The following is a 24,013-nucleotide window of genomic DNA, read 5'->3' as shown; positions in this document are numbered from 1 at the left end:
AAAAACTCAAACCCTTCCCATTGTTATGAATCAGAGAGTGTCTGTGCAAGGTTCAGTCCTAAATTAAAAGGATCCCTAGCACATCGTCTGAATACTTAGGGAGAGAGCAAGTTGAACAGGAGTTCTAAAGTTCACACTGGAGAACAAGATAAAGCTGTTAGAAGATCCCTGAGTGATAAGTGATTTTAGACAGTTTTTTAGGCTGCGGGGCGACTTGAGAGATCCTTTTGTTCCTGAAGGCCCAATTAGTTAAAAATCAAACTTTGAGTAACTCCTTAAACTGATGTGATTTTCTTCCTCTGTCTTTTTTGAGGATCATTTTCTTCCTAATTGCAGATGGTGTGAGGGGCACATTACACCCTTCAGCTCTCTTTCCTCTGAAAGTTCTGGGCCAGCTGCATTCCTGGGATCATTCTACTGACTTCACTGATGCTGCAGAGAGATATTCAGAAGCCTTGAATGGGAACTGTCCAATGCAGTTCAGGAGCACTGGTGAGCATAGGGTGAGTAATCACTATGACTGGTTTTACTGCTGACTCTGACAGTTGCTCCCTCTGTTACCTTCACCTCCATGTGCTTGTTCACCTCCACATAAACCAGATCTTATAGTGATATTATGCTTGATGATCAGAGGCTCCCTCAAATGAAAGGACTTGAAAACACTGCAGACTCATTAAAGTTGTGTGTGTGCAGAGGGTTCTATTATTTTAATAGCAGATTTTTTTGTGGGATTAGATGCCCCCAAATTATGGATTAGGATTCAAGGATTCTCACATTTTTTTTGGTGGCCTTTGACAAACCCTTTTCTTTGTCTCTACCTCCCAGAGCACTTCACTGAGAGCCTGTCCTGGGGAGGGTATACTGAGAACTCACTGGCTGACTGCAGAGTCTAAGCCTCCCTGTTACCCATCCAGGCAGGAGCAGGGGAGTGGCCCGGTGACCAAATGACACAGCCAGCTCCACCAACAAGAGCTGCCTCATGTGCCACGGATATAGGCCCCACATGTCTCCAGAGGTGCTGGCCGGAGTCCGCAAGGAGGCTGTGAGGTGCAGGACCCTGACTCCTGCTGGCAATGCCTCTGCAAATACCAAAGAGGCCTTTGGTAACAGCTACTCAGCAGTAACACAGAAAGGCTGCCTGCTGGCTTTGCTGCCACAATCCCCACAATCCCTGTGGATGCTGACATAGCTGCAAAAAAAAAATCTGCAGGTGGCCTCATTTGGGAAATGCTGGATTAAATTAATTTTACAAATCCATGTTAAGGTTTCTGATGTCATGACAATAGTCAGTGGATGGTTCCCAGGCTCCGAATTTGAGGCATATTCTGAGCCACTGGATGTCAGTAGAATTCCTTTGACTTCAATAAGAACAAGAGTACTTGTGGCACCTTAGAGACTAACCCATTGATTTGAGCATAAACTTTTGTGGGCTACAGCCCACTTCATCGGATGCATGCAGTGGAAAATACAGTAGGAAGATAGATAGATAGATAGATAGATAGATAGATAGAGAACATGAAACAATGGGTGTTACCATACACACTCTAACGAGAGTGATCAGTTAAGGTGAACTATTACCAGCAGGAGAGAAAAAAACTTTTTGTAGTGGTAATCAAAATGGTCCATTTGCAGCAGTTGACAAGAAGGTGTGAGGAACGGTGAGGGGTGGAATAAACATATAGAAATAGTTTTACTTTGTGTAATGACCCATCCACTCCCAGTCTTTATTCAAGCCTAATTTAATGGTGTCCATTTTGCAAATTAATTCCAATTCAGCAGTCTCTCGTTGGAGTCTGTTTTTGAAGTTTTTTTGTTGTAATATTGCGACTTTTAGGTCTGTAATCGAGTGACCAGGGAGATTGAAGTGTTCTCCAACTGGTTTTTTAATGTGATTCTTGATGATGCGCTACTACAGGACAGACCCAACAAAGAAAGTAACAGAATGCAACAAGGACGCCTGTTCTTTTTGCAGATACAGACTAACACGGCTGCTACTCTGAAACTTGACTTCAATGACGTTCTGTGCCTTACAACTGAGGGAAGGAATTTAATGCTGCTCGGGTTAGAAGAAATCCTGGTGGGGGTGTATTTTCCACTTTAAAAATTATTATTATTATTCTAATACTGTCTGCAAAGCTTTGTGTGAGAGACGGTTCTTGCAGAATGCCCTAGGATGGTCAGACTTACAATTAATCCAGTCTCATCCCACAGCTGTCTGATCGTTGAAGAAGGAATCCTTAACTGCCAGTGTTGTCCTTCTTCCTTTGCTTTATTATTATATTGACCCAGTTCTCTTGGCTGCTCACAGGTGGAGATGCAGTACCTGATGTTTCCCATTGGTTTCACTATATGTTGGATCTGAGCAGCAGGGGGTAGAGGTGCCGAGTATGCAGAGAGAGAGACATTCACAACAAGGTTTCTCTTGCCATTGCCCCTGGGGACTGTCAGTCTCAGGATCCTGATTTCTGATTGGCCCTTCCCCTTTCTTTTGGTACTGGGAGAGGGCCATGAACCATCCCCCCCCTACACACACTAAGTTTTAGTAAGGGGCCAACAGTCCCCTGACATCTACTGACAAATGAGTTCAGTCCAGCATGACAAGGCGGAGCTTTGGTTTGTAAACCTTAGTGAGTCAACAACATTTCCTGATGAATAAATAAAAGTAGTTTTATAAATCAAAACAAAACACAATCCCCCATCTCCTCCCGTGGTGTAAATCTGCTCTGATCCCCTGGCTTCAGTGCAGCTACACTAAATTAGACCAGACGAGGATCTGCATCTAGAATGACATCTGCACATGAGAACGTAGCAGTTGCCAGGCTGGAAGAGACGAGTGGCCCATCTAATGCAGTATCCTGTCTTAATAAGTGTCCCTCACCAGCCGCTTCAGAAGTAAGCAGAAGAACAGTGAATTAGTTCTTTATGGAGGAAACTTAGAGAGTTTCATCATAAACTCTAAATCAAAAATTGGGGGTGAGATTTTTCAGAGATCCCTAAGGGATTTGAATGCCCAAGTTCCTACTAAAATCAATAGGATGTAGTGTCCCAAATACATAGCTTGCTCTGAAAATCCAGGTCTTCACTTCTAGACCATGAAGAAACTAACGCCTGCAACTTGATGATAGAAAAATAACTGAAAAAAACCCCAAACCCTTCCCACTGTCCAGAATCACAGAGTGTCTGTGCAAGATTCAATCCTAAACTAAAAGGATCCCTAGCACCTCATCTGAATGGTTATTTTTTTCCTGTGTGTTTTTGATGATTAGTTTCTTTCTAACTCCACATGGGGTGAGGGGCACATTACCCCTTGCAGCTCTCTTTCCTCTGCAAATGTTATGGGCCAGCTACATTCCTGGGATCATTCTACTGACTTCACTGATGCTGCAGTGGGATATTCGGAAGCCTTGAATGGAAACTGTCCAATGCAGTTCAGGAGCAGCGGTGAGCATGGGGTGAGTAATCACTATGACGCGTTTTACTGCTGACTCTACCACTTGCTCCCTGTGTAACCTTCACCTCCATGTGCTTGTTCACCTCCACATAAACCAGATCTCAGAGTGATATTATGCTCGATGAAATGTCCTCAGATCAAAGGACTTCAAAGCACTGCGGGCTCATTAAAGTTGTGTGTGTGCACAGGGTTCTATTATTTTAATAATAGATATTTTTGTGGGATAGGATGCTCCCACATTATGGATTAGGATTCAAGGGTTTTCACAATAAGTTTTTGGGGGGCCTTTAACAAACACATCTTTCTGTTCCTGCCTCCCAGAGCCCTTCACCGGTAGGTTGGGAACTGACTAGCTGCCTGCGGAGTCCCGGGTTCCCCGTGTCCCATCCAGGTGGGAGGAGGCGAGCAGCCTGGCAACCAAATGTTGCAGCCGCCTCCACTGACAGGAGTTGCCTAATGTGCCACCTACAGTGGCCCCTCATGTCTCCAGAGGCACTGCCCAGAGCCCCCGAGGAGGTTGCACGGTGCATGGCGCCAACCTCTGCTGGCGATGCCACTGCAAACACCAATGCGGCGCATCTCATGGCCTTTGGTAAAAGCTACTCAGCAGCAACAGGTGGGTGCTGCCAGAAGGGGCTCCTGCTTTGCACCCCCACAATCCCTTCCCATGCTTTGGAGGCTGACCTAGCTGTAAAAAAAAAACAGACCACAGGTGGCCTCATTTGAGAAAAGCTGGATTAAATGAACGTTACAAATCCATGTTAAGGTTTCTGATGTTATGCCAATACTCAGTGGAAGATTCCTAGTTTCTGAATTTGTGGCTGTTTGATTTGCATTCAAAAAAAGGTTTGCCTTTCCCTTTCTTTAGCAAACATTCCTTTACAAAGCTCAAGAGGCAGATACTGAGCCCCTGGACAGTTCAGCTCCATAGACTTCAGTGATGTTCTGAGAGAAGGCATTTAATGCAGCTCGGGTTAGAAGAAATCCTGGTGGGGGTGTATTTTCCACTTCAAAAATTGTTCTAGGTTGGTCAGATTAGCAATTAACCCCATCTCATCCAACAGCTCTCTGGCCTTTGAACTGTGGCGGCTCCAGGCCCCAGCACGCCAAGCGCGTGCTTGGGGCGGCATGCCACGGGGGGCGCTCTGCCGGTCGCTGGGAGGGCGACAGGCAGGGTGCCTTCGGCGGCATGCCTGCAGAGGGTCCGCTGGTCCCATAGCGCCGGTGGACCTCCTGCAGGTGTGCCTGCAGAGGGTCCGCTGGTCCCGCGGCTTTGGTGGAGCCGCGGGACCAGTGGATGCTCCACAGGCATGCCTGCGGGAGGTCCACCGGAGCCGCGGGACCGGCGACCGGCACAGCGCCCCCCGTAGCATGCCAGCGTGGTTGGGGTGGTGAAATGTCTAGAGCCACCCCTGCATTTGAAGAAGTTCTCCTTAACACTATCAGTCTTGTGCTTCTTCCTTTTCTTTATTAGCTGAAATCTCTCACAAGACCCAGTTCTCTTGGCCGCTCATGGGTGGAGATGCAGTACCTGATGCTTCCCATTGGCTTCCCTATATGTTGGATCAGAGCACCAGGGGGTAGAGGTGCCGAGTATGCACAGAGAGATATACTGCCAACCAGGTTTCTCTAACCTGGGCTAGCTAACATGCATTCCTTCAGTTTGAAGTTGATGGAACTGTTACCTTTTACACTGGTTCAGTATCTACCCTGAAATGTTAAAATATACAGAAAAGGGAAATGCAAAGGTACATGGAATGAAAATTCCCCAATTTCAAAGTATAGGAATCACAAACTGAGCACTGGAGTGACATCTGAGACCTTGTGTCAGAGGGATAGCCGTGTTAGTCTGGTTCTGTAGAAGCAGCAAAGAATCCTGTGGCACCTTATAGACTAACAGACGTTTTGCAGCATGAGCTTTCGTGGGTGAATACCCACTTCTTCGGATGCAAGAGACCTTGACGTGAAGGTTTTTAAAGTGAATCTAATCTTCAGTGTTGGAACATCTAATCCCAGTAAAAAGGTATTACTACTTTAGTAATTCATCTCTTTGGCTGTATAAAACTTGTTTGTGAAGGGCTTTGAAATGTTTAGATTGGAGGAAGCCTCGGACAATCCACCCTGAAAGTTACAATCATACCTGAAGTATCAGAGGGGTAAGCGAGTTAGTCTGGATATGTAAAAAGCAACAAAGAGTTGGGTGGCACCTTAAAGACTAACAGATGTATTGGCGCAGAAGCTTTGGTGGGTGAATTCCCCCACATGCGTCTGACGAAGTGGGTATTCACCCACGAAAGCTCATGCTCCAATACATCTGTTAGTCTTTAAGGTGCCACCCGACTCTTTGTTACAATTATGCTTGTTTGCCATGGAGGTAAAGGGAGGCACATTCAGGTGAAGTTCAGACAGGGAGCAACTGGCAGAGTCAGAAATAAACCTTAATCGTTGGGACTATTCAAGCCAAACACTAACCTGTATCTCCTGAACCCTACTGGATGCTTCCAGATACATCACTAACCTGAGAGTAACTCTGAGAGAGGCTCATTCTGGAATATGTTTAATTTTGTTTTGATGATTTTGGTGGGAACTTTTGGGTGAAACATCTTCTCTTCTAAGTGTGAACAATGATCAACCATCGAGAGTCTTGCAATGCACCTTAACTCCCTTTATTTGAAGGTGTTGTCTCAGTGGTCGGTATTTACACTTGAACAGAAATAAATTCTCTTGTACCAAAATTTTTCCCATTTTAATTCGATATTGAGATTTTTATTCCTACACTAAACATGAACAATCTTGAAATGTACACACTTGTTATTCCTTTGGACCTTAATTATCCTCATGTATAAAGAAGGCCATGTTACAGTGATAACCTACCCTGTACTTCGTTTCACAAACCTGGAAGAATTCATTACCATTGGGTTACTGTGACCCATTAGAGAGATTCGATTCCAATTAGAGAAAAAGTAGTGCAAACAGTGCATTTGGTCTCTTCATTGCCGTGGGCGCTATAACTTAAAATGAGTTTTTTAAGCTTGAATTCCAACGTGATAGTCTCAATGCCACCACACTCTTGGCAAATTGGCAGACCTGTAACTCCTTTGGAGAAGCATTATCCTCAGGTATAAGGAAGCCACAGTTAAAGTGGATCACAACATTAGCCAGTTTTGTATTGTTGACGCTTAGATTCAAGGATGCAACCATTTTGTAACCAGACATGTTACAAACCTTGTCTTGTAACACAGTGTAACAGGGATCAACCTAGAGCTCGGCTTGTGCTAGGAGGAGTCAGAAGTATTGGGTTGTATTTATGTTTCTGCAACTGACCCCTGTGTGTGACCTTCACCTCAAGTTGCTTCTTTTTCTAGGCCTATCAACCACAGAGAGTAAGGGTATTAAGACTGGTATTTCTTCAGCATGCTTTGAACTCAATATTTCAAAGTACCTCACAAACAATTGCTGGTGTTTCACACATGCAAAGGGCTGTATTCTCTGAATATTAATAAATTGTTGTTGGGGTTAGACGCCTCTGCATTGAGTCATACAGTCACTTTAAACAAAATGGAGGACAAAGCGTCTCGTGTCATACCTTTAATCAGGTCATGATTTAAGGCCACACAACTTGGGGCTATTCCATATTCATTCAAATGTAGTTTTGAGTTTGGTATTTTTTAAAAACCATGCGGAGTAGAATAGCCCAGTCCAATTCCTATAAACTTCAATGAGCCGTTCATTGGGTAGTGCCCTGACTCTGATCAGACCCTCACCCGTTCTTGTGAACCTCCCAGGACCAATTCTCCACAATTTCCCTCAACAGAGCCAAGTGGGACCATAGGAACAAAAGTGGTGAGAGCAGGTTTTGGGTTCTCATTTGATTTTTGGAGCTGCATCGTCTTACAGGACCTCAGTTCCATGGCTGCTCATGGATGGAGAGATGGTTTCTGGTAGTGCAGAGGTTCCAAGACTTAACTCAAAACCTTTCTGTAAAAGAGCACTGCTTCCTTTCCCTCTCCGCCACCCCTGCCCTCTTGGCCCATGAGCAAATCTGCTCTAGGTAGTCCTTCAAGACGGCATTGGTGACACACGTGGAGGTCCAATGTTAGGCCAGTTTTACTCACAATAGGGTAAGATTCACCTCTGGGCAGATGGCCACCACAAAGGCCAAGGCTCCACTTAACTCCCTGCTGAGACCCAGTTTGAAAGTTTTAATCTGAACTAAAGTTTTTCATAGGCATCGTACTGTCCCCCTGCCAAAACATGAATTTCAGGATTAAAGGCCTGACAGGAAACATACTAGAGACAATGGAATGATTCCCATTGATTTGAAAGGGAATTGGATTTGTCCTGCTAGGAATGGAGGTGGTCAGAATGGAGAAAAATGGCTCCCTGCATCCTAGCATGTTTAGAATAAACTGCCCAATGCCCCTAATCATGACCAACAAGAATTGAAAGGACTATACTGTATTCCTTCATGACATCCACTCGTGCTACTGATCCTGCTCAGGATCACCTTGACATTCATTCTCATTGCAACACCTATAAAGTCAGTGGAATGAAACGAGAAATGCAGTTGCCCTTTACAATTTTAAGATGAAAGACAGCCGAAGAGCGCAGCATGGATGTCACACCCTCTGAGGCTGAGATTAGCCCAATAATCACCAACGCTGGGGAAAACAGCTCCATACAAAGGGGGATTTAACAAGGCAATCAAGTTTGTTCGGTAACTAATTAGGACCTCCTCCACAAACAGCATCGCAAATCCTCCAGGCAGTCCTAGGAACTGTATAAAAGCGCTCACCACTCAGGGCTCTTCTAAGCACTTCTCCAGACTTCATCTCCTCGGTGAACTGGGTAAGTCCAATTTGAGTCTCTCTCTTTCTGACCTCAGTGATATTACTGTTGGGCATCTTTCATTTAAAGTGGAATCTTGCATGTACTTGCTGTGATTTTTCTCAGGGATCAGGGTGTTCTTCCATAATTATCTGGGGTGGTTATTTAGTTGCAAACACTGGTGGATTCATGATCTGAAGCTAAAAGAGGGACGTGAAGAGCAAAATGTACAATTGGGAAACATATTTCCTATTAACTGGAAAAAGAATTAGGGCACTTAAATCTTTTCAGTAACTTTAGGAAGTCCCTTAGCCATTTTTCACTTAGCTGGATTAGGAATTTTTTTCCAGGTTAGTCCAGAAAGGGCCCATATGCTGGTTTTCTACTTTACTATGAAGTAGCTGTTACTCCTCACTATTGGAGACACAAGAATGGATGAATCTGAGAAGTTGTGTCCTCCAGTTGAGCATTTCCTATGTTCTTCTGAGCAGAAATACCCATTGAAGGTGCTTCTCCAGAGATGGTATTATTTCGTGTCGTTTCCTGGAAGTCAGTGGACCTGGGCTCATTTTACCCCAGCTGAGGAGTTTGTCTTTAGTGATTTGTTAGGAGAAAAGCAAAGTTTCTGTTTCTTCATCAGCAAGTATTGGTGACTCCCAAGGTTTGGAAAGTCAAAGAGCCACTTTCTGACACTGGACTCAACTGGTGTCCATGCAGAGGTTAAATCCTCAAAGGAAAGGATGTGATTACCATGATCCCAGCCATGTTCTCTTTGAGAAATGTCTAAAATGGACCCAGAATCCCAGGTGTCCGGCATAGAAATAGTTACACTTATTCCAGTTGGTGTTTTTCAGACAAAGTCATTGAGAGGGGCTCAAAGCATCCAGTTGGGTGGGAGGTTTACTGCTAGCAGAGAAGAGGCATAGAAAGAGAAACTAGGAACAAATACATGACCACACACATAGAGACTAATTCCAATCCTCCTCTCTGTCTTGGGCCCAATGCAGACCTCAGTACAATTATAACCGAGCTTTGAAGCCTTTCTTCCACTGGCAACTGAACCTTCTTTTTATTCTAGTCCCTGTTGTGTGTTTCAGGTTTACCTCCACCCCAGAAAGATGACTTTCTCCAGCCTGTGCTATCCGGAATGTGGGGTGGCCCGACCCAGTCCAGTTACTGGCAGCGCAAACGAGCCGTGCGTTAGGCAGTGCCCTGACTCTGAAGTGGTGATCAGCCCCTCACCGGTTGTCGTGACCCTCCCTGGACCAATTCTCAGCAATTTCCCTCAGCAGAGCGAAGTAGCAGCCGTAGGAGCACCTGTGGTTGGAGCCGGTTTTGGAGGCTCATTCGGTTTGGGGGGATTGTACAGCTATGGAGGCCATTACGGAGGATTGTATGGTTTAGGGAGATTAGGTGGTTACGGGGGCCATTACGGTTATGGGGGATTATTGGGCTATGGGGGACACTGCGGTTACCCAGGTCTTTACGGTTACAGGGGATTATTGGGCCATGGGGGATACTGTGGTTACCCGGGCCTTTATGGTTATGGGGGATTATGTGGTTCCGGGGTATCTTGCCATAGGTACCTCAGTGGAAGCTTTGGGCCATGTTAAACCTGCGAGGAATATTCGTGGAAGAAGGAAGAATCAGGAAATGAACAGCAAGATACAGATTCACCCCTGACCTTTTGGGCATGGCTTTCAGAAGTGCTGTGCAAACATGGCTCCAGCTGAACTCAGTGGAGCTGTGTGTGCTCAGCACCTTGGGCTGATAGCCATGCTGCATTTCTAATGTTATGCTTTATGACTCTTTCTGCCAAGGCTTTCCCACCCGTGTGCTGATTCTCGCTTTCACATGTGGACTCAATCTGAATTACACACAGGTTGTTCCACCAAAGCAAACAGAACATGAAATGCGCCCCACTGAGGCGTGTAACCGGTCGTAGCCCTTTCTGAAACACTGGAAATACATTCTTTCTGCTCTGTGGTATTTCTTTCTGTAACTTTGTACTGCCAATTTCATTTGCATTAAAAACTCTGCTGCATCATAATATCGGTCTTCTGGTTATCCTTGTTCCTGCTTGCTTAAAAATTGCGTTGGATGAAATTGCTTCCTGCAGAGCCGGAAGCACCGGACAGTTCTCCAGATGCAAAGCCCTAGAGTGATAGGAGAATATGGCCCTTGGAGAGGCTGATAGCATTGTGCCAGCTGTGAGTACCAGGGTGGAGTTCCTCCTTGCATAACCTGTTTTAGCAAAGCGTCTTTTCCTGCAAAGACTTAAACAGATTATCACTTTAAGAATATAAGTTTTCCTTTGATTTCAAGAAGACCAATCATCACATGGTTTGTGGTAAAAGTCAGCGTGAATCTTTGCAGGACAGTGACCCAGGTCTTCCTAGGTTTTCCTAGGTTTTTGTAAGGAAAATTAAAGTGGCCACCAGATCACATAGTTAATGCCCTGCCCCATTTGGGGCTCTATTTGAGCACCTCCTCTTCACCTGAGGCCCTGCCCCCCTGGCCAAGCAAAAGCTAGACCCAGGTTGGGGAGCCCAGGCCCCTACATTTGCTGGGACTGAGGGTCCCCAGAGCAGCCCTGGCTCCTGGGCCCCCGACACATGGCAGGTGGATGGTCCGCTGTTCCCCACAGCTGCCTGTGCAGCTCTTATCCTGAGGCAGATCCCACTTGCAGTCTAGACTGAGGGCGGAGTCTCAGGGGTAAGAGGATGTGTAGGGGGCCGGGACAAAAAGTGGACCACAACCCATACTGGTTCCTGCCCCCCCAAGTTTCGTACCAGAGGTCTTCTCACATCGTAGGCCCTAGCCCCAGACGCAGCTTGAGTGTGGAGTGTGATAAGTTCTGTCCTGCTCCCAGCTTCTGCCTTTGGGGCAGGAAGTTTGTCTATAAACAGAGGCAGGGTGACTAAGAGAACAAAAGCTTTGTCATTAAATTCAATTAAGGATCATTAGATGATCCTGAAGGCATTGCCAGCCAATCCAGTAGAAAGACAGGAAACCAAAGGTTGGAATAAATGGTCCATTTTCAGAATGGAGAGAAGTAAATAGTGGTGTCTCCTGGGGCATGTATTGGGACCAGCATTTTTCAACATATTCATAAATGATATAGAAAAAATGGTAAACACTGAGGTGGCATAATTTGCAGATGATACAAAATTACTCAAAATGGCTAAATCCAAAGCTGATTGCAGAGGATGCTCACAAAACTGGGTGAGTTGGCAACAAAATGGCAGATGAAATACAATGTTAAATGCAAATGTAATCCCAAGTATACACAGAAAATGATAGGGTCTAAATTAGCTGTTACCCATCAAGAAAGAGATCTTGGAGTCATTTGCAGTACTCTGGAAGCACTATGCTTCCACAGTACTGCAAATTTATAGGAATCCTTCTCACTGTGTCAATATCATCCTGAACTGAGGAATGCTCGTTCTCCGGCTTCAGAAGACTTACAAATTATCTCCAGTTATCAATGGGAGAGACGCAAATGAGCAATGCAGCTGTCCTTAATGTGCATTAAGACCATACCAGGGAACTACATGTAAAGAAGATGGCTGACATTTTCATCCAGAAAGCTACAGTGTGACATAATGTGTTTAAATTGGTTTGTTAGTGAAGACAGTCTGTAAGTGATTGCAATGATTTTAATATACTGCAATATATATATTCAATAATTAGAATATAAACGAAGCGTATAAATATACTTTTTGCGCTAAGAGTCTGCAAGCGTCTTTGCAGGACATCGCCCCAGGTTTTCATAATGAAAAGAAAAGTGGCCACCAGATCACATACTTAACGCAATGCTAACTGTGACGGATTCTTCCTAATAGTGGAAGGGCCACGAGGTCCCACCCCCTCCGTGGGCCCACCCCTGCCCCTCCCCTTCCGCCACAGCCCTGCCTCCTTGGCCATACCAAAGCTAGAGCCAGGCTGGGGAGCCCAGGCCCCTCTATCTGCTGGGGTGGAGGGACCCTGGAGCAGCCCCCGGCCCATGTCCCTGGCTCCTTGGCCCCCTACACATGGCTGGTGGACCCTCCACGGTTCCCCACAGCTGCCCATGCGGCTCTTACCCTGAAGCAACTCCCGCTTCCAGTCTAGACTGAGGGCGGAATCTTGTGGGTGTGAGGAGGGGCAGGGGGCCGGGCTGGGACAAAAAGTGGACCAGAACCCATAGTGGTTCCTGCCTCCCCCCACCCTCTGTGTTTTGTACCAGAGGTCTTCTCATATCGCAGGCCCTAGCCCCAGACAGAGCTGGAGGGTGGAATGTGAGAAGTTCTGTGCTGCTCCCAGCTTCTGCCCTTGGGACAGGGAATTTGTTTATAAACAGAGGCAGGATGATTAATATAACAAAAGGCTTGTCATTAAATTAAACTAAGGATCATTATATCAGAGGTGTAGCGGTGTTAGTCTGTATCCAGAAAAATGATGAGGAGTCTGGTGGCACCTTAAAGACTAACAGATTTATTTGGGCATAAGGTTTCTTGGGTCAAAAGCTCACTCCTTCAGATGCATGGAGTGAAAATTACAGATTCAGGCATAAATATATATTGGCACATGAAGAGAAAGGAGTAACCTTATAAGAGGAGAACCAGTGCTGAAGCCCAATTTAGTCAGGGTGGATGTAGTTCACTCCCAATAATTGATGAGGAGGTGTCAATACCAAGAGAGGGAAAATTGCTTTTGTAGTGAGCCAGCCACTCCCAGTGCCTATTCAAGACCAGACTGATGGTGTTAAGTTTTCAAATGAATTGTAGCTCAGTAGTTTCTCTTTGAAGTCTGTTTTTGAAGTTTTGTTGTTGAAGAATAGTTACCTTTAAGTCTGTTATTGAGAGTCCAGGAAGATTGAAGTGTTCTCCTACTGGCTTTTGTATGTTACCATTCCTGATGTCTGATTTGTGTCCCTTTATCCTTTTACATACAGGGACTACACTAGTTTCCTTGTTAGGATGTAACCTCTATGCAGGGCCGGCTCCAGGCACCATCTTATCAAGTAGGTGCTTGGGGCGGCAACTCGGGAGTGGGGCGGCACTTTCAGGGATTTGGCGGCAATTCCGCGGAGGGCCCCTCACTCCCGCTCGGAGCGATGGACCTCCCGCTGAATTGCTGCAGATCGTGATTGCGGTTTTTTTATTTTTTTGGCTGCTTGGGGCGGCAAAGCCCCTGGAGCCGGCCCTGCCTCTATGTGAGTGGGGGATGGTACCACTATCGTGAGGAACATTCCTGGCTTATACACTCCCACAGAGGAATTGGCTAGCCAAGAATCTGAGTCCTCAATCCCACTCCCTTTACCCAGAGGCTGCCCGACGTCGAGGGCTCCCCTTCCACTCTCCTGTGTGGCAGTGTCCTCCTAATCCCGACAAGGCTGGGCCCAGGATTCCTGGAGGACTCGACCCGCAGTCTTGTCATGGACACTTAGGACAGGGGTAGGGTGTCCTCACAGCTGGTGCTCTCTTCACACCAGATCCTTCGCTGAACCACTGATCATTGCATAGAGTTCAAAGCAAAAACAATTTATTAAACAGCAGCTAATAAATAAATAAGGAATAAAACAGACAAGTTAAAGGAACAAGTTACCCACCCTGTGGGCTGAGGGACACCACACACAGCCGTCTCTGGAGTGTAAGGGCAGTTCACAGTCTGTTCCTCACATGCGCCAGGCCTCCTGCCCAGTCCCTGGCTGTGCTACAGGGACGCTGCGGGTCGGACACGTGCTCTGGTGGTTCCCACACGCCCTCAGGCTCCAGGTGGCAGGACCCTTCTTCCCAGCCTCAGGCTGCTGCCAGGGTTCTGATCCCCCTCGGTCTGGCCTGCAAGATCTGATGCCGTCTCTCTGTGCTGGACCCTCTGCCCAGGGTCCCCCCCACTCACCCCAGCTGGTCACTGCACCTGGCTCCGGATGGCTCCAGCCCCAGCCCCAGCCCCAGCTCCACTCTGCCTCAGCATGGCTGCGGCTCTGCCTCCAGCTCAGCTCTGGCTGCTGCTCTCACCTTAGCTGGGCCTCGTGCTCAGGCAGCTCCAGCTCACATGGAGGATGGGACCCTGCGTTCCTGACTCTCTCATTGGGCTGTCTGCCCTGTCAGTCAGGATGACCTTCAGTGTTGCGCTCTCGCCATTGCCCCTGGGGACGGTCAGTCTCAAGATCCTGATTTCTCATTGGCCCTTCTCCTTTCTTTTGGTATTTGTAGAGAGCCACGAAAAAAACCCACGGAACTTTAGTAAGGGGCCAACAGTCCCCTGACATCTACTGACACACACATGAATTCAGTCCAGTATCACAAGACGATGCTTTGGTTTGTAAACCTCAGCGAGTCGCCAACACTTGCTGATGAATAAAGAAAAATGGGTTTTTAAATCAAAACAAAACACAAACCCTCAGCTCCTCCCCTGGTGTAAATCTGCTCTGATCCACTGGCTTCACTGCAGCTACAGTAAATTAAACCAGATGAGGATCTGCACCTAGATTTACTTTTGAACGTGAGTATGTAGCAATTCCCATGCTGGAAGAGACAAGTGGCCCATCGAATTCAGTATCCTGTCTCAATGAGTATCACTCACCGGCTGCTTCAGAAGAAAGCAGAAGAACAATGAATTAGCCCTGGATGGAGGCAACTTAGGGAATTTCTTCCTAAACCCTAAATGAAAAATTAGGGGTGAGTTTTTTTGGAGATCACTAATGGATTTGATTGCCCAAGTTCCAACCAAAATCAACAGGCTGTAGTGTGCCAATTACTGTACATGTCTTGCTCTGAAAATCCAGGCCTTAACTTCTAAGCCATGAAGAAACCAATGCCTGCACCTAAATAAGAGAAAAAAATTGAAAAAACCCTAAACCCTTCCCATTGTTATGAATCACAGAGTGTCTGTGCAAGATTCGGTCCTAAATTAAAAGGTTCACTAGCACATTGTCTGAATACATAGGGAGAGAGCGACTTGACCAGGACTTCTCAAGTTCACATTGAAGAACTAGATAAAGCTGTTTGAAGACCCCTGAGTCACGAGTGTTTTTAGACAGTTTTTTAGGCTGCTGGAGGACTTGAGAGGCCCTTTGTTCCTGAAGGCCCAATTAGTAAAAAATCTAACTTTGAGTAACTCCTTAAACGGATGTGATTTTTCCCTCTCTCTTTTTGAGGATCATTTTCTTTCTAACTGCAGTTGGTATGAGGGATACATTACACCCTTCATCTCCCTTTCCTCTGAAAATGTTATGGACCAGCTACATTCATGGGATCATTCTACTGACTTCATTTCTCTTGGGTGCTCATGGGTGGAGATGCAGTGCCTGATGTTTCCCATTGGTTTCACTATATGTTGGATCTGAGCACCAGGGGGTAGAGGAGCTGAGTATGCATAGAGAGAGACATTCACAACAAGGTTTCTCTAAGCCGGGCTAGATAAAGTGCATTCCTTCAATTTGAAGTTGATGAAACTGTTCCCTTATACATTGTTTCAGTATCTACCCTTAAACGCCAAAATATATCTAAAAGGGAATTGCAAAGGTACATGGAACGAAAACCAAAGACCCCCAATTTCAAAGGCTAGGAATCACAAATTTAACACTGGAGTGACACCTGAGACCTTGACATATATTTCTAAAGGAATCTAATCTTCAGTGTTGGAACATGTAATCCCAGGAAAAAGTGTTTATTACTTTAGTAATTCATCTCTTGGGCTGTATTACACTTGATGAGTGTTTGTGAAGTGCTTTGAAATGCTGAGATCAGAGGAAGCCTCAGACAATCCACTCTGAAAGTTACAATTATACCTGTTTGCCATGGAGGTAAAGGGAGGCACATTCAGGTGAAGGTCAGACAGGGAGCGACTGGCAGAAACAGAAATAAACCCCAGTAGTTGGGTCTGCTCATGCCAAACACTAACCTGTTCCCTGAACCCTACTGGGTATTTACCATTCACGGCTTCCAGATATATCACTAACCTGAGAGTAACTCTTAGAGAGGCTCATTGTGGAATTTTTAAATTTTGTTTTGATGATTTTGAGGGGAACTTTTGGGTGAAACATCTTCTCATCTAAGTGTGAACAACGATCAACCATTGAGAGTCTTTCAATGTGCTTTTACTCCCTTTATTTGTAGTTGTTGTCTCAGTGGTGGGTATTTACCCTTGAGAAAAATTAAATTCTCTTGCACCAAAATTTGTGCCAGCTTGAAATGTATATTGAGATTTTTATTTCCACACTGCACATGAACAAGCTTGAAATGTACAAACTTGTACTCCTTTGGACCTATATAATCCTCAATTCTAAAGAAGGCAATGTTACAGAGCTAACCTCTCCTGTGCGTTGTTTCACAAACCTGGAAGAATTCATTACCATGTGTCAAGTATCAGAGGGGTGGCCGTGTTTGTCTGGATCTGTAAAAGCAGCAAAGAATCCTGGGGCACCTTATAGACTAACAGACGTTTGGGAGCACGAGCTTTCGTGGGTGACAACTGTTAGTCTATAAGGTGCCACAGGATTCATTACCATTGTGTGTTTCCAAGGAGAGAAAAAGTAGTGCACTTGGTGACTTCATTGCCGTGGGTGCTATGAGTTGAAGCAAGTTTTTAAAGCTTGAATTCCAGCTTTATATTTACAAGGCTACCACACCCATGGATAATTGACAGACTTTTAATTCCTTCGGAGCAGTATTAACCTAGCTATAAGGAAGCCACAGTTAAAGTGGATCACAACATTAGCTAGTGTTTTATTGTTGATGCTAAGATCCAAGGATGCGTACAGTCACTTTAAAGAAAATGGAGGTCAAGGTCTCTTGTGTCATTCCCTTAATCAGGTCGTGATTTAGAGCCACACAATTTGGGGTTATTATATTTTCATTCTAATGTATTTTTGAATTTAGTATCTTTTTAAATCTGTGAGGGGTAGGAGGGCAGTGCCTTGACTCTGAAGAGTTGATCAGACTCTCACCAGTTCTTTTGACCCTCTCAGGACCAATTCTCTGTAATTTCCCTCAGAAGAGCCAAGTCAGACCATAGGAGCCCCTGTGGTCAGAGCTGGTTTTGGGGGCTCATTCACTTTTGGAGGGATTTTTTTATTGGAAAATGAAGGGGCTCTTTTGAGGTAAATCAGTATGGTTGCTTCACCTTCAAAAAGGCGGACGACCTTAAAATCAAAGCAAGACACTTCTGCCCTCTTCCATGTACGTGAAACCCATTCTTGGGGATATTTTTTATATGTTAAACAACATTCTGGTTCTGGGGGAATGTTTTCTGCAACATGCCTGTCATCAGACGCTACCGATGTGGCGCTCTACTCTAGTTCAATGATGATAACAGTCGGCTGCATGTGTGTGTTCCCTCTGTGTGCTGCCCCGGCTCTGCACAGATCACTGGCACAGACCCCGAGAGACCTCCAATAACCACAGACTCCGCTAAGGTACAAAGGCACCCGACCGGGTTTATTGTCAAACGAAGCACAATAATAGTTTCCCGCAGACTCTACAGGACATACTACGAATTTGTGCCCCCTGAGAATGGACTGGATCAGTCAGTGACGGGACTTTCCACTCCCCCCTAGGCCAGACAAAGACACTGCCCCAGGGATGCATTCTTACACACAGGTACAACCAAGTTACACATCACTCCTGACGTATTAAGGTGCAACCCCCTCCCACATTGTAAGGTGCCACCTCTCACCTTGTACATGTTGGTTCAAACAAAACAACTCGAGCCACCATATTACCCTTTTGACCCTGTCTTTAGGATGGGTCAGCCTGTTCCTTGTTATCTGTATGGAATGTGCAAGTATGCGAATGTTCTGAGATCTGGTGTCCAGTACCTTTAGGTATGTCTCTTTTTGCAGCCTCAGCCCTTTTCTTGCCAGCTTCTGTGAGCAGGGCCTGCCTCTGGCTCACAGCTTCACTTTGCTTTATGTTACCCATGTCTTGACCATTATTTTAGTTCAGGCCTCAGGCCTCATATCGGGCCTCTGATAAGGGTTCATGTTTCAGGGCCTCATCTTACTACAATGCTAGGGTGGGGGAGGGATAGCTCAGTGGTTTGAGCATTGGTTTGCTAAACCCAGGATTGTGAGTTCAATCCTTGAGGGGGCCACTTAGGAATCTGGGGCAGAAATTGGTTCTGCCTAGTGAAGGCAGGGCGCTGGACTCAATGACCTTACAAAGTCCCTTCCAGTTCTAGGCAATTGGCATATCTCCAATTATTACCTTTGGCTGATCAGACTTTATGTCAAATCTAATCCCACAGCCATCTCCTCCTTCACCAAGATGTGTCATTTTCCTCTCTCCTGGATTTCTTGCTGGGCTCACTCAGCTGCATTGTCTTACAAGACCTCAGTTCCTTGGCTGTTCAAGGATGGAGAGATGGTTTCTGGTAGTGCAGAGGTTCCAAGACTTAACTCAAAATCTTTCTGTAAAAGAGCACTGCTTCCTTTCCCTCTCTGCCATCCCTCCCCTTGACCCATCAGCAAATCTGCTCTAGGTAGCCCTTTGAGACAGAATTGGTGACCCAAATGACGGTCCAATGTGTTACTCACCATAGGGTAAGATTCACGCCCATGCTCCACTTAAGTCCCTGCTAAGACCCAGTTTGAAAGTTTAAGATGGGACTAACATTGTTCATAGGCATTGTACTGTCCCCCTGCCAAAGGGTGAATTTCAGACTTAAAGGCCTGACAGGAAACATACTGGAGGAAATGGAATGATTCCCATTGATGTCAAAGGGGATTGGATCTGACCTGTTGGGAATGGAGGTGGTGAGAATGGAGAAAAATGGCTCCCTGCTTCCTAGCAAGTTTAAAATGAACTGCCCCATGCCCCGAATCACTACTAGCATGAATTGAAAGGACCAAACTGGATTCCTTTCATAATACCCACTTGTGCTATTGATGCTGCTCAGAGTCGCCTTGACATTCATTCTCATTGCAGCACCAATAAAGTCAGTGGAATGACACAAGAAATGCAGTTGGCCTAAACAATTTTAAGATGAAAGACAAATGAAGAATGCAACATGGATGTCACTCCCTCTGAGGCTGAGATTAGCCCAATAATCACCAACACTGAGGAAAACAATATAACTAATTAGGACCTCCTCCCAAAACAACATTGCAGATCCTCCAGGAAGTCCTAGGAACTGTATATAAGTGCTCACAACTCAGAGCTCTTCTAAACACTTCTCCGGACTTCATCTCCTCGGTGAACTGGGTAAGTCCAGTTCAACTCAATCTCTTTCTAACCCCAGAGATATCACAGTAGGGCCTCTTTTCATTTAAGGTGGAGAAAATTGTGCAATTGGGAAACATATTATCTAATAACTGGACAAGGAATAAGGGCATTTAAATATTTTCAGTAACTTTAGAAAGTACCGTAACCATATTTCACTTAGCTGGATTAGGAAGAAATTTTCTCAGGTTAGTCCAGAAAAGGCCCATTTTATGTTCTTCTACTTTACTCTGAAGCAGCTGTAGGTCCTTACTATTGGAGACACGAGACTGTATTAAACTGACAAGTGGTGTGACCCAGTCTAGGAATTCCTATGTTCTTCTCAGGAGAAATACCCATTGAAGGTGCTTCTCATCAGATGGTGTAATTTAGTGTCACTCCATGGAAGTCAGTGGACCTGAACCCATTTTACCCCACCTGAGGAGTTTGTCTGTTATGGTTTGTTTGGAGAAAAGAAAAGTTTCTGTTTCTTGTGTCAGCAAGTATTGGTGACTCCCAAGGTTTGGAAAACCAAAGAGTCACACGGTGATACCAAACTGAACTAATTTGCATGCAGAGGTTAAATCCTCAAGGGGAAGGATGCGATTACCCTGATCCCAGCCGCATTCTCTTAGAGAAATGTTTAAAATGGACTCAGAATCCCATGTGTCCAGCATAGAAATAATTACACTTATTCCAGTTGCTGTTTTTCAGACAAAGTCATTGAGAGGGGTTCAAAGAGGCCAGTTGGGAGGGAAGTTTACTGCGATTGGAGAAGAGGCGTAGAAAGAGAAAATAGGAACAAATACCTGGTCACATACATAGAGTCTAAGTCCAATCCTCCTCTCTGTCTTGGGGCCAATGCAGACCTCACTACAATTGTAACTGAGCTTTTAAGGCTTTCTTCCACCAACACTCTTTACTGTAGTCTCTGTTGTATGTTGCAGGTTTACCTCCACCCCAGAAAGATGACTTTCTCCAGCCTGTACTATCCAGAATGCGGGGTGGCCCGACCCAGTCCAGTCACTGGCAGCTCCAACGAGCCGTGCGTTAGGCAGTGCCCTGACTCCGAAGTGGTGATCAGACCCTCACCGGTTGTCGTGACCCTCCCTGGACCAATTCTCAGCAATTTCCCTCAGCAGAGTGAAGTGGCAGCCGTAGGAGCACCTGTGGTTGGAGCTGGTTTGGGAGGCTCATTTGGTTTGGGAGGATTGTACGGCTATGGAGGCCGTTATGGAGGATTGTATGGTTTAGGGAGATTAGGTGGATACGGGGGCCTTTATGGTTATGGGGGATTATTGGGCCATGGAGGATACTGCGGTTACCCAGGTCTTTATGGTTATGGAGGATTATTGGGCTATGGGGGACACTGTGGTTACCCGGGCCTTTATGGTTACGGGGGATTATGGGGATATGGGGGATATGGCCGTAGGTATCTTGGTGGATATTGTGGGCCATACTAAACCCAGCAGGAACATCTGTGGATGAAAGGAAATGAACAGTCAGATATAGATTCACCCCTGACCTTTTGGGCATGGCTTTCAGAAGTGCTGGGCAAACAGGGCTCCAGCTGAACTCAGTGGGAGCTGTGTGTGCTCAGCACCTTGGGCTGACAGCCATGTTGCCTTTCTAATGTTACGCTTTGTGACTCTTTCTGCTAATGCTTTCCCACCCGTGTGCTGATTCTCTTTTTCACATATAGACTCATTCTGAATCACACGCAGGCTGTTTACACTGACCCCTCAGTGTGAAGGAAACAGGGGTCTTAAGATAGGCCTCATTTACGTTTATTATCACTTAAGTCCCCTTAGAATGGGAAAAAGAGAATTAGGGTCTATATATTTCCATCAGTATGTACCTTTAGTGCCTCATTTTGATGTTTGCTGTGGGCAGATGTCTAATGGAGTCCTCTGCTTCTATTTTGTTTTGTGTCATTTTCAACTGACTGGGATAAAACAAAGAACTTACAATGGTTACAAAGGGGACTTGTTTGTCAACCTCTGCAGCTGCAACAAAGCAACCAGAAGAGTTTGTCTGAAATGTGACCCACTGAGGCGTGTGATCGGTCACAACTCTTCTTGAAACAGTGGAAATACATTCTTTCTCCTCTGTAGTATTTCTTCCTGTAACTGTGTACTGCCTATTTCATTTGCATTAAAAACTCTACTGCATCATAATATCGGTCTTCTGGTTCTCTTTGTTCCTCCCTGCTTGCTTAAAAATCGTGTTGGACAAAATTCCTCCTTGTGGAGCTGGCAGCATCGGGCACTTCTCCAGTTGTAATTTTGGGAGCTCTTGGTATTTAGAGTCTTTTCCTGCAAAGACTTAGAGACAGATTTTCTGTTAATGTACATTTTCCCTTTAGTTTCAAGATGATCAGTCTTGCAGTTTACATTAAGAGTCTTTGGAGTTTTTGCAGGACAGCAACCCAGGTTTTCATTTAGGAAAAGAAATGTGGCCACCAGATCACATACTTCATGCAATGTTAAGTGTAGGCCAAGGGAGACGGATTCTTCCTAATAGTGGGAGGACCACGAGGCCCCATCCGCTGCATGGGCCCACTCCTGCCCCTCCTCTTCCCCCAAGGCTCTGCCCCCCTGGCCAAACCAAAGCTGGAGCCAGGACGGGGAGCCCGGCCCTGCTATCTGCTGGAGTTGGGGGTTTGGGGACCGGACCCCAGCCTGTATCCCCAGCTCCCACACACCCAACCCATGCAGATGGAGAGGCCAAGTTTCCCCGGAGCTGCCTGTGTGGTTCTTACTCTGACCCTGCTCCTGCTTCTGGCCAAGACTGAGGGTGGAGTCTCATGGGCCCACATAAAAAGTGGACCTGACCCATAGAGGTTCCTGGCCCCCTTCCCCTTCCCATATCCCCCTCCCACACTGTATTTTGTACCAGCAGTGTGATCGCAGCACAGTCCCTAGCCCTAGACAGAGATTGAGTGTGGACTGTGATAAGTTCTGTCCTGCTCTCAGCTTCTGCCACTGGGGCAGGGAGTTTCTTCATAAACAGAGGCAGGGTGCTTAAGATAATAAAAGGTTTGCCCTTAAATTAAATAAAGGATCATTAGATGATTCTGAAAGCACTGCCAGGCAATCCAGTAAAAAGACAGGAAACCAAAGGTTGGAATAAATGGTCCATTTTAACAATGGAGAGAAGTAAAAAGTGCTGTACTCCGTGGGGCTTTACAAGGAGAAACACATTCTTAAATGATATAGAAAAAAGGGTGACTAGTGAGGTGGCATAATTTTCAGATGATACAAAATTACTCAAGATAGTTAAATCCAAAGCTGACTGCCGAGAACTCTCACAAAACTGGGTGACTTGGGAAAGAAATGGCAGATGACATTCAATGTTAAATGCAAAGTAATGCACATGGCAAAATATAATCCCAACTGTTCCCACAAAATGATGGGGTCTAAAATTATCTGTTACTCATCAAAAAAGAGATCTTGGGGTCAATTGCAGTGCTTCCAGAGTAGTGCAAATTTATAGAAATCATTCTCACAGTGCCTGTATCATCCTGAAATGTGGAACGCTCATTCACCAGCTTTAGAAGACTTACAAATTATCTCCAGTCACCAATGGGACAGATTCAGAGTAAGTAGCTGTCCTTAACGTGCATCAAGATCATACCCGGGAACTAGATGTAAATAAGATTGCTGACAGTTTCATCCAGAAAACTACAGTGAGACAAAATGTCTTTAAATTGAGATGTTAGTGAAGAAAGCTTGTAGGTGATTGCAATGATTTTAATATACTGCAGTTCATGAGAATCTAATTATGTAGTTCATAACAATGTCATCATTATTAAAATTGTAAAGATACCAATGATAGACACATATTCAATAATTAGAATATGAAAGAAATGTATAAATATGCTGAAAAATAGCCTACTCCCAAAATTGCCCCTCGCTCCTGTTCAAAAGAACCCACTGGCAAAAAGAAAAGTTAGTGCCTATATTTGACACCACCTTTGCATCAACTTTGCAATGCTGGAGATGAGTTGACAAAATCTAGGGCAATGGGGCAGAAAAAGTTCAGCTTTATACTGAGATTTTGGATTTCATTGCACCAATAAAGCTCAGTTAAATTAATCTTCTCATTCTTTGCCCTTATGTGTTTATCTCCTGGTCAGCAGCAATGTCCACTCCTTGGTCTAATGACATGACCAAAAGTTGATTTCGCAAGCATCTTGCCAACACACTAGACTGAGTCCATTCTGCCCATATAGACAAATTACACTATGCCAATGTCATCTGCAGGAGTCAGGAATCTCATGTGTGATATGAAGATTGTGTGATATGAGATTTGTGCCTAGAGCATTCATTCCATACAAGAATCTCTTGGTTTTTGAGGTAACTGTAACACACTGCAGTCCATATTACCAGTCTTGTATAAAATCCCCTGGATGTACCGTGATTGGATATTACAGGAACTGCAGATACAAAGATTACATTTCCCACTCCATTTTTTTTCAACTTTTTTGTAGCTCTCAGTTCCCAGAAGATGAACATTTTCCTGTAATATAATTTTTGATTTGACAACA

The 24,013-nt window shown here is 45.3% G+C and overlaps 2 protein-coding genes across 2 annotated transcripts; both read left to right on the top strand.

Annotated features, from left to right (window-relative positions):
* Positions 1-389: 389 nt before the first annotated feature.
* LOC120388745 (claw keratin-like) lies at positions 390-9,891 on the top strand. The gene is made up of 2 exons (XM_039510809.1): positions 390-503; positions 9,376-9,891. The coding sequence occupies exons 1-2, from the start codon at positions 474-476 to the stop codon at positions 9,889-9,891; spliced, it is 546 nt and encodes a 181-aa protein (XP_039366743.1). The 5' UTR covers positions 390-473.
* A 10,532-nt stretch (positions 9,892-20,423) lies between these two features.
* LOC120388305 (claw keratin-like) lies at positions 20,424-20,927 on the top strand. Its single transcript, XM_039510081.1, has one exon. The coding sequence runs from the start codon at positions 20,433-20,435 to the stop codon at positions 20,925-20,927; it is 495 nt and encodes a 164-aa protein (XP_039366015.1). The 5' UTR covers positions 20,424-20,432.
* Positions 20,928-24,013: the final 3,086 nt, after the last annotated feature.

The sequence above is a fragment of the Mauremys reevesii genome, linkage group 1 (genome assembly GCF_016161935.1).
Source record: "Mauremys reevesii isolate NIE-2019 linkage group 1, ASM1616193v1, whole genome shotgun sequence".
NCBI lineage: Eukaryota > Metazoa > Chordata > Testudines > Geoemydidae > Mauremys > Mauremys reevesii.
Note: the sequence above shows the minus strand (reverse complement) of the source record. Positions and strands in the feature narration are given on the sequence as shown.

Bases quoted from the DNA above. Each gene is read 5' to 3' on its own strand.
- LOC120388745 (XM_039510809.1), top strand. From the start codon at position 474: ATGCAGTTCAGGAGCACTGGTGAGCATAGG. The intron at 504-9,375 runs GTGAGTAATCAC...TGTGTGTTTCAG, and splicing joins GGAGCACTGGTGAGCATAGG to GTTTACCTCCACCCCAGAAA.
- LOC120388305 (XM_039510081.1), top strand. From the start codon at position 20,433: ATGACTTTCTCCAGCCTGTACTATCCAGAATGCGGGGTGGCCCGACCC.